Source organism: Tigriopus californicus, chromosome 7, assembly GCF_007210705.1.
Source record: "Tigriopus californicus strain San Diego chromosome 7, Tcal_SD_v2.1, whole genome shotgun sequence".
Taxonomy (NCBI): domain Eukaryota; kingdom Metazoa; phylum Arthropoda; class Copepoda; order Harpacticoida; family Harpacticidae; genus Tigriopus; species Tigriopus californicus.
The window spans coordinates 2800268-2810146 of record NC_081446.1 but is presented as its reverse complement, the minus strand read 5'-3'; the positions used below and the strand labels follow the sequence as shown (position 1 = coordinate 2810146).

The 9879-nt window shown below is 39.3% G+C and overlaps 1 protein-coding gene across 1 annotated transcript in view; it reads left to right on the top strand.

The window, feature by feature from the left end:
- Positions 1-3155: 3155 nt before the first annotated feature.
- The window catches only part of LOC131883988 (uncharacterized), an 18031-nt gene continuing 11307 nt past the window's right edge, over positions 3156-9879 (top strand). Inside the window, exons 1-8 of the mRNA XM_059231607.1 lie at positions 3156-3274; positions 4513-4868; positions 5825-6044; positions 6223-6439; positions 6516-6584; positions 8586-8831; positions 9074-9148; positions 9216-9691. Coding sequence (XP_059087590.1) covers positions 3254-3274; positions 4513-4868; positions 5825-6044; positions 6223-6439; positions 6516-6584; positions 8586-8831; positions 9074-9148; positions 9216-9460 — 1449 coding nt within the window. The 5' untranslated portion in view covers positions 3156-3253 and the 3' untranslated portion in view covers positions 9461-9691. The remainder of the gene's footprint in view (positions 3275-4512; positions 4869-5824; positions 6045-6222; positions 6440-6515; positions 6585-8585; positions 8832-9073; positions 9149-9215; positions 9692-9879) is intronic.

The window sequence follows — 9879 nt, the reverse complement described above, 5'->3', positions numbered from 1 at the left end:
AAATCAACTCTATATCACTTGTCAATTTCGCCCCTACAATTTTCGCCCAATGATGATATCGTCTCTGGGTTGGATCAAATCACTCCATCAAGTGGCCCATGATCAAACCCATGAAAGCATGTATGGTGAACTCGACTGCAGCTCCCTCTTTTATTGGCATTCCTAATCATTACCATAGTAGCTAACACTCCTAGATCATGCATAAGGAATTGAATTTGGTAATTTGCCAGTATTCTCAAACATATCTAGTGGTCTATTTTCTTAACTGAGTATGATGCGAAACAAAAGTCCCCCATTGAGAAACAATGAAAAAGAAAATACGCAAGGACAAAAGAGGACCAAGTGGATAAGAAATTTCTTAAAGATGAGCAGTCAAAAAAATGAAAAAGTTATGCCCTCTCAGAGTGTAGTACGCAAAACTCTACACAAAGTGAATGAGCTTCCAATCAATTACCAGAAGAGGGCTTAGTCATTTATTCTACACCTTATTATGTTCACCGGTTTGAGAGGGGATAACTTTTGACCCGGGTGGTTAGATAGAGCTGAAAATTGAAATTCGCAACTCTACCAACACGGGTTCAAACTCATTTGAAGGAGAATGTAATGCAATGACCTAAATTGGAGTTTCTAATTCTCAATCTTGTCGTTTCCGTCCAAATTCCATGAGTTCATGCATCAGAGCATCGTTCTTCAAAGTAACTAATTCTTTGTTTCGGTAATACTCATTGGTTTTTGAATAGAAAAACAAGTCTGTGGAGTTGCCAGGTCATGTGCTTTTTTTCTGAAATAAAAAAAGTTCTAATCTGCATTCCAAAAGTTCATTAACCTTGATGTTGACCAGACATGTCATTTTCTCTTCCAAATCAATAAGCCTTTTTATGACTCAAGCTCCAAAAACAAAGGCCCAAAATAGTCTCGCATTCTGGTTTCAATATGATATTAATCGTAAAAACGTCTGCTGATTTGAGCAGGACTTTAAAGTGATGACCTTTCCTCAGGGTGTTCAAAGCTTTTTGATGGGATCATTCAGAAAAGATGTGATGTCGAAAGCGTCTTAACTCGGGGGTGAAACTCAATTATGGGATTCCCTGTATACCAATTAATTACCGGGTCAATATTTGAATCATTGGGTTTCATTAGATTTTGTGTACATGTAAGTTTGGGTTGCAGGACAATTGGACCCGGCGGACAACTGGACCCAGCGGATAGCTCAACCCAGTACAGAAATTAAGCCTAATATGTTGGCTTACAAATAGTTCATACTCATGAAGCAAAACTGGAACTGCAATGTACAACATGTCGAAATTTGAAATGTTTTTACACAATTCATCATTTGATCTTTAAAAACACGTTACGCTTACATCAATCATGGTGTGAAAATCAAGTTTGACAATGTTTTAATCAAGCTTGATTTTTTTAATTTAATGTCTTACCGATGCTAACATACTTGCATGCAAGTTGGTTGTTGACTTACCAAGCTTTGCTTTGGTTCCATAATCAAGTTTTTTGGTCAATATGTTGTATTTAGTTATTGTACTGAGTCAAGTTGTCCGCTGGATCGAGTTCGAGCTGTCCGTTGGGTCAAGTTGTCCACTGGATCGATTTGTCCGGTGGGTCGAGCTGTTTGAGTTGTCCATTGGGCTGAGTTGTCGACTGAGTCGAGTTGTCCGGTCACCGTAATGATAATGCAATTGGTATTTTTCGAAAATTTATTATCGAAAAGTTTGTTTCATCAATGGTCGCCTAAAGTAATATGGTTTTGAACGAAAATAAATTCCGCACCTTTGGGTCGACGCTATTGATCATTCCACAAATACGGTATACAATGAAAGTCAAGGTAGTCAGTAGCTTTCGTCCATGAAAGATTATGGGATAGTCCTCCAAAACAATTGAAAGTTTAACAAAGCATATCCAGTTGAAAGTGGGTAAAGCTTTTGTGAATTGTATGGTCGGATACATCGGACGCTCAAATCCAGAAAACGTAAAGTGATGCTAACACTGCCGTCTCTTGGGACAGTAAAGCAATCAAAGATGGTGCGAAAGCTTTGTCTCAAGCCACATTTTGGGGCCAATTGTCAGCGATTTTAGAGGCTTAATGGGCTTTATGCGAGCACCTTCAATCCCTCGAGAATCCAGGTTCGTCAAAGAAAGGATGCGCCTTTCAAATCAGTCTTGGACAAGTTTTTGACCAAAGTTCTTAATCCCACTAAGCATGATTCGTGAAATGACCAGATATTGTAAGAGTACGTATATAGCTAAATAAGACCATAAATTTGCCGTCTTCAAGTGCTGAGCATTAGATACATTTCCAGTAGCGGTGAAGTCACATCGATATTTTCTCATTTGTCCCCGACCCCCACCCACCCCCCTTTTGCACATATTTTTGGAACAAGAGTCATTTTTGTTCAATCGTCCATACATGACCAAATACTTTTGGTTATGTAAATTGACATACACGTAATCCAAGGATTTCCAGTCATGTCCCAATTTCTGTCGCAATCCATCAATTTCTCCGGAATATTCGGACACGAAATTTCCTACTAAACACCACCACGGAGAGTTCCCGAGTTTACCTCGCTCATTTGATTTCTTCAGTGGAAGGTTATTCCCAAGACATCTAGAGTTTGACTAGTTTCGATATGACAGGACAAAAAAACCAACTAAATCTAAGCATATTCAATCACAAGTAGTTATGCACTTCGAGGTCACCATCAATTATGTACATATCTACGTTTCCACCTCCGTAAGGTTTGATGACCAACTCCAATGTAGGCTTGATATATTTGCCTTAATATTTGTCTGAAAAGGCCTCTCTTATTTGCCAAAAATATGCACCCTTCCTCATAAGCGTTTTCTTAACATTAGCTCCTGTGAGTAGCTCTGTCCTCAATGCGTATTTTTCACACTCTGATCCAAACCAAATTAGTCGAGGTAAAAAGAGGGGAGGAAATCTCGGCTTCACGCCAATGCAGGTGTTATTACCAAAATCCTATCCTTTACCTGCATTCCCATGCTTAGTTTGCCTACCTTCCTTGGTGGCACATTATGCACCCACCAATAACAAATAGTGCTGCATTGCCTCCCTGATCTCATTGTCCCAGTTGTCACTTCAAGTCACTTGGAATTGGATCCCACTTTCTGGATGTTTTGACCAAGTGAATCCCGGAGCAAACACACATTGATTCAAGTATAGTGACGAGAAGTGCTTTCAAAGAGACGTTCAATAGTAACAATAAAAAAGAAAACGGGTACGATGATGAAACCTTTGCCGCAGGTAAGGCGCCATTTTCTGGCACGAGCTCTTGTTCTCGGCCCACGGGAATTCTCGTAATTAGGTTGTGAACAGAAAAAACACCAAGAGAAGAGCTTCAGATCTCATATTGTGGATGTAGGAGTGGATGTACTTTGGCGAAGAGTCCTTGATGAGTTGGATAGTTTTTCTTTGAGAAGGAGTTCACGTCTCTATCAATAGCTTGAGGATCTATCTGTTTGGCCAATTTGGTACAGAGTGGCCTCCGGCTGGAACAACAAAAAGAAAGCGAAGATACTATAGGGGTCTATGGTATGGTGCAAAAATATACTAGGAGAATCCCGAGGATATTATGTAATCTATTGAGGCCGGTAAAGTTTTTGTCCAAGTTTACCGTGCACGGAATTTTGACAAGGATAAGGAACAAAACAATCTTCAGGCCCTTCTTTTGAGTTTGTTTAAATTTTCAATCTCATTTTGATCTCGACATTGATGGTAAGAGCAAGCAAAGGTTTAAAAAAAGGTTAGAATCTTAAAGTACTTCATGAAACTGTTAAGGCTTTTCAGACCCCAAAAAACTTTGAACCTAATTTTCAATTTTCCCATTCTTTAGCCATTTTTCCCTTTTCCACTTTTTCGACTCTTTTCGACGTTTTTCATTTTCAGCCGATTTATCATTGGAGTGCTTTTTTTGTTTTTCTCCATTTTCTTCTTGTTTTTCCTTTTTGAGGACTTTTTCATTTACTTCTGTTCAATATTATCCGTTGAAAAATTAAATCCCCAGCCAACCGTTTTTTTTATCAAACACATTGGGTCCTGATTTCAAACTCTGGAAGAAAGAAATATTCGATTTGTAAAAGAAGCGAAAAAAACCACGATGGATAACCTAAAAAACTACAGCTATGCGCCTAGCATTCTGCAACAGAAAAAATGTAGCAAAGGGGCTAAAAACGACCTTTGGGCCATTGTAAAGTTTCCTACAATGACCTAAGTTTCCTTTTCGACGATCAAATTAAAGATGAAGTCCATGCAAACCGATTTTCATAAAAGAAAAATATTTCTTCAAAAACATGTGTCGGGATATAAATTATCGAGATTTTAATTATTTCCCTCAAACTTACAAAACAAATTCAAGTAAACATTTTTTCCGAGCTCTAGGTCCTATGATCCCAATAGTTTGGGTTTATAAGCAAACTTACGGAAACGAGCATCATTTTAAGGCCTCCATCGAGTGTCCTGCCAATAATGCATTCAAAATACAGTCTTCAGGTCGGAAGGTCAAGATTTCGACCAGCATTGCTTACCCAACCACTTCGAGCGGGCCCAGATACAAGGGGAACTCAAAGACCCGTGGGGGAGATAAGCATCACCGATCACGAATCGATTCTCAGAGCTCGGATGAAGAGGACGATCAGTTGGGTCGATTTGACGTAAACCGCGGAATGGATTATTCCACGGATATTAAGGCTGCCCTGAGTGAAGCCCGGAAGCGCTCGGTCAAGGTCTTCAAGAAGACTGTCATGGATGAGGAAGAGTTCAGGCTCACCGGGGGATTACCCGGGTGTATTGAGAGGGCCAAGAGCCTCTTGATAAGGAAAAAGATAAGCAGCGCAATGAGGTCAGTAACATTGTTAAAGGTACGCTTTTTATTGATTTTAAATATGTATACTACGATTATAATAAAAGTAGGGAAATGCTAGTCGACTTCATTTTGTTGTCTTTTGGCAGCCACAAAGTTTTGAATTTTGACCCACTTCTTTGTCGGCACGGATTACAAAATTACATGAATAACATTCGTAGAGTACGGAAATAACATAAAAAGCACCTTTGATATTAATTCCTATATCAGCCCCTTTGGAAGTGGTTTCTATTCAGTTTAGATTACAGGGTCAGGCGGTATTAGAATCAGCACAATTTCAACTTCTCTGGGGAAAGAATGTCTTTCCAGTTCATGAGGTGTGAAACGAGATATTTTCATCCTTGCTCTTGTTCTGCAATGCAGCATCGAGTTTGAGAGCTTTCGGGCCAAAATAAGATGGTTCCTCAATGAAAAACAGAACTTGTCCTATTTATATCTACCGCAAAATGGTGCCTTCCACAAAGTAAAACATTTATTTTGTCGACCTTTAACGACCCAAGTTTTGAGAAAACCTTAGCGAAAGCTTACTTTTTTTAATCAAGCGGTAAAAATTTTGGACTGGGACAGTTTTTTTAGATAGTTTTCATAGCAGATTAACATAATATATCTTATCGAATGGCCAAATGAGATAGTATCACATTTATCACGTTTCAAGAAATATATAAACATTTCAACTTTTAGCACCTAACCCTATAGAAGTAGATGTATTCACCCCAAAAACAAAGGTACATGTGAACCAGCATAACAAATAAATTGAGGACACCGAAAAACCAACAGAATTGATTCATATTCTCATGTAAATATATGTTAGCTCAATTTGGCCAAATGAGAAAATATCCATTAGAAATATGATGCTCGTGATAGTGGCATCATTTTTAAAAATCCAACTAGAATTGTAGCACCTTTGTCCGAATCAAAAATTTTTGTCCGTTCAGGTACCTGGACTTTGCTCTCAGTCATTACCTACGAGAAAATCCCTACAACAAAATCGAGCCTCCTGACATCCTTCAAGTGAAGCTAATCCGAGCTCAATGCCTCTTATGTGAGTCCAAATACTCTGAGGCCCAAAAAGAGGCCGACCACATCTTGAGCTATTGGAAGAACAACGCAATAGCTTTATCCATAAGCGCGGAAGCCATGTACTACCAGTGTGAGGTAAATCAAGGCATAAAACAGCGGGATAAACCGTCGTAGAGCTGGAGCCCTTCGAGAAAACACAGACAACCCCACCCTTTTGAGTGTATCAACTTTCCACCGCATTATCTGGCTCTGACGAGGCATGAGTGCCAGAAAGACAAGGCCACTAATGTCCAGCTTTTGTTTGACTTGCTAGTTTGAAAGGGCCCTAATGACATTTCATCAAGGCTTCAATGCTCGAACCGAGTTATACACATCTACCTTTAAGGAGGGCATCAAGAAGTCTAAAGTGGCCATCCTTCGAACTTTGACTGCTTTGGATCTGAGCATCAATGAGTGGAACACCAGTCCACAAGGCAAGCAACTTGAAAAGTCATTCCATCGCTTTATCAACGACATGGTGGAGACAATGAGTAAGAGGATGATGATCCACTTTTGGACCCCAAATATGACCTCTGTCATTATGATCATATTATTCAATACATTTAGAACTGAATACCATTCATATCGACGTTGGAGACCAAGGTCCAAGTGGGATCTCAAAGCAAATACTAACGGGTGAGCTATGACTAGTTGATTCCTGACGAATGGTTGGGTGTGATGTGCGAAGAAGCGGAGTTTACATAGAAAAGTGCAGTGGACCAAGAGTTATGAAGACAACAGATGTGAGTGGGTCTGGGAGGGTTGTGGCGCCATCATTTGTTATGTTGAAATGGCATGAGAGATTTCTAATGTCAAGACAAGACTTCTTGATGAGGCTTTATAGAGAGTGAGAACGACTACACACAAACGCACAAGAGAAATGGCCTGTCATAGCAAATTGAGATCCGAGTCCTTGTTTGCACTTCAAGAATCTTCCACTATTAATCATACCACAGAGAGAAAGACCATTACGTAGATAAGGCGTTCGTTTCTACTGTAGTTAGGAAAAGGAGAGAAATGGGGCTTCATTTTTAAGGCCAAGAGGTATCTCATAAATTGATGATTGGACCAATGCATGAGCTAAGGGTACTAGTACATCATTGATTCTTTTAAGCAAAGTGGGGGCTTCTTCGCAAGTGTTCAAAGTAGAAATTGGAGATCGATCGATTGACTTATTCCTGTATGAAAGGTGCCGCAAACTATGTTACCAAGGCCGATCAAACGTTTTTATTCTTTAATATTTGATAGGAGTTAGCTCAATGCAATGTCCGTGAGAGTGCCCATTCTCATCTTTCATGAGCTAGTCTCCACCGAATTAGAGTTCAGTTCAAAACTAAGCCATTAGCCAGGCGTTCTCAAATCTGATTGGTTGGGTAAACCAAAGAGTCAAAAAATGAAAAAATCATACAATTTCAAAGCAAATTACGAACCTCTATTAACCAAATTATAGGGGTAGATAGAAACATATACCTGGTAGAAGGGAAATACATGGGTAGACTGGCGCTAAACTTTCGTTGCCGAGCTGACGAGTTTGTTTATACTGATGCGAATTTTTTGAAAGCTCGTATACCTCCGAAATAAGGCTTCCACTCAGGACTGTGGTGAGTGTATATTCATAACAGTTAACGTTCAGCCCCTAACTCCAAGGTGTTAGCTTTAAAAAACAGGCCTCTGCTGTGATTCCTGATTAGTGTGCTTGTAACGGCAGTCTGCAAAGCTGTACTGAAGTATTGAGGACTTTTTGATTTTTCAGTCCAGAAGAAGATATGCTTTTGGAACTTAAAAACATCGAAGAAAATACTAGTCCTTTGTTTGGAAACTCAATACAATGCATAGTAGCCCCCCAAAAATATTGATTTTCACGCAACCATCAACAGTTTGCTTGGTTTCAGCGGAAGGCAGCTCTTTGTACTTCTAGGGAAGCAAGAGAGAAAAAATTGTGGAAATATAAAACGAAAAATGTGTTGACAATTTACCGAATCCTAATAAAATCTTGATTTGTAAAACTTACATGTCCATGAAAAATTGGATTGCAATCCCAAAACAACCTCAGTTCAATTTTGATACTGGGAATAAGCAAATCCTTGGGTCATTCCCGAGAGCGAAGTGATAGTTAAAGCCGTTGACGTGGAGCAGGGTTCAGTTTCTATTCAAATCACTGACGACATCCTAGCCATGATCTGATTCCGAAACAAACAATTGTCTGACGAAAAATACAAAAAAATATTCCAATGTTTATGAGCCACCCTCAATAGGTATTCATGTTGTCTTCAAAGATGGTTTTCAGTATGAAATGGTACTTATGTATTCAAGATGATCATTTCAAGTCAATTGAAAATAGTGTTCCACAAAAAAACTTAAGACTGCCCTTCCCATGCTTTGATTATCATAAAGAGTTGTTTTCAGGCTTCAGAGATCGACTTAGAATACTTTTGTATATTCGTACGAATTTTCATGGCATTATCCAACATAAAATGGTCCGTAGCATATTCATTGTGGACAAAAACAAACAAATTCTAAAAGGGTTTGCAAAGATTGAATAGCCATAATTCAAATCAACTCATTGATAAACGCCGTGAAGCTTTTCTATGATTTGCCTCACGTTGGAATAGAATTGATTCATTTTGCATCTGTTAGATTCGGCGGAAATTCCGATGTTCATCAACCTGTCAACAATGGCTCCATTATGCGAATTGAAAAACCGCGCTAAACGGAAAATCAGCGCCAGAAGGGAGGCCGAGGAACAACGATTGGCAGCCTTGGCATTAGAAGATAAGCCCAAGAACCGACAAGGCAAAAAGACCCGTGCGGGTGGTCGTGCCCAGAAGGATTTGAATCTGAAAAGACTCAAAAAGGACGAGAAGTTCTTAGATTCTCTCAAGGGATTAAAATCAAGTTTAATAACGCTTATGATGGGCTATATTTTGGTTAGAGACTTTTAGATTAAAACTGTAATGTGCCGTACCTGAGAAATACGGATCTGTGACCAGCTTTGGCAGAGAGCAAAGCATTTGCATGTGAAATGAATACCTACGCACAATCTCGGGACAAAAACTCATGCAAGAATTAGACCTTTTGCCATTGCATAGCCCATCATTAGCACGAGGTATAAATGATGAAACAGGAATGTTTTGGCGGCAAGCAGGATGAACAAAAGAAAATTTTAGGAAGATTCTCAACGCTGGATCCCAATACAACAGGTAATGAAGCCACGTGGTTTGTATCTGATCTCCCACCCTACTCACTCATTCATACATCTCTCTTTAGGACGAAAATCCACCAAAGCCGACGCATCAGTATATTTTTCGGCTATGAATAAGCGGAAACGTAATGTGGACAAATCTGTGGTGAAAGCTGCAGATGAAGTCCTGGAATTCATAGGAGGACGCAAGAAGTTCTGGTCCATTCAGAGATATGGCATGAAAGAGGAAGAAAAGGCCAAGGTATCTCAAAAACCTGAGCCTGCCAAGGTTATGACCCATCCGACCGTAACGAAATTGAGGCTCCAATGAGACACTCAATTATTGCGTGTGAATTGTAAACATTCAGACAATGACATGAAATTGAAATTCACATCAAATATACTTCTGAAGACCCTCAGTTCACAACATGCTTTTTCGGCTCCTGTTCATAATCTTAGAATACATTTATGTGGCGAATTCCACAAATGTGAGACGATATGAAAGTAAGACAATAAGCAAAATGCCTTGGAATAAACGACAACATCAAATCCAAATGACAAGGTACTTCAAAATTCATTGATGAGTGTCGTTGGTGAGTTTAACTTGAATTAGATTTGACTTGCTTTTTAGGGATTATATGATTGAATGTGCCTCGACTTGTTCCGCATCTCTAAATTGCAATGTATTTACTTTCGCCGCTCAAAATGGGTTATGTGAATTAGGTTGGGTTGTTGAATTATTGACGCTAC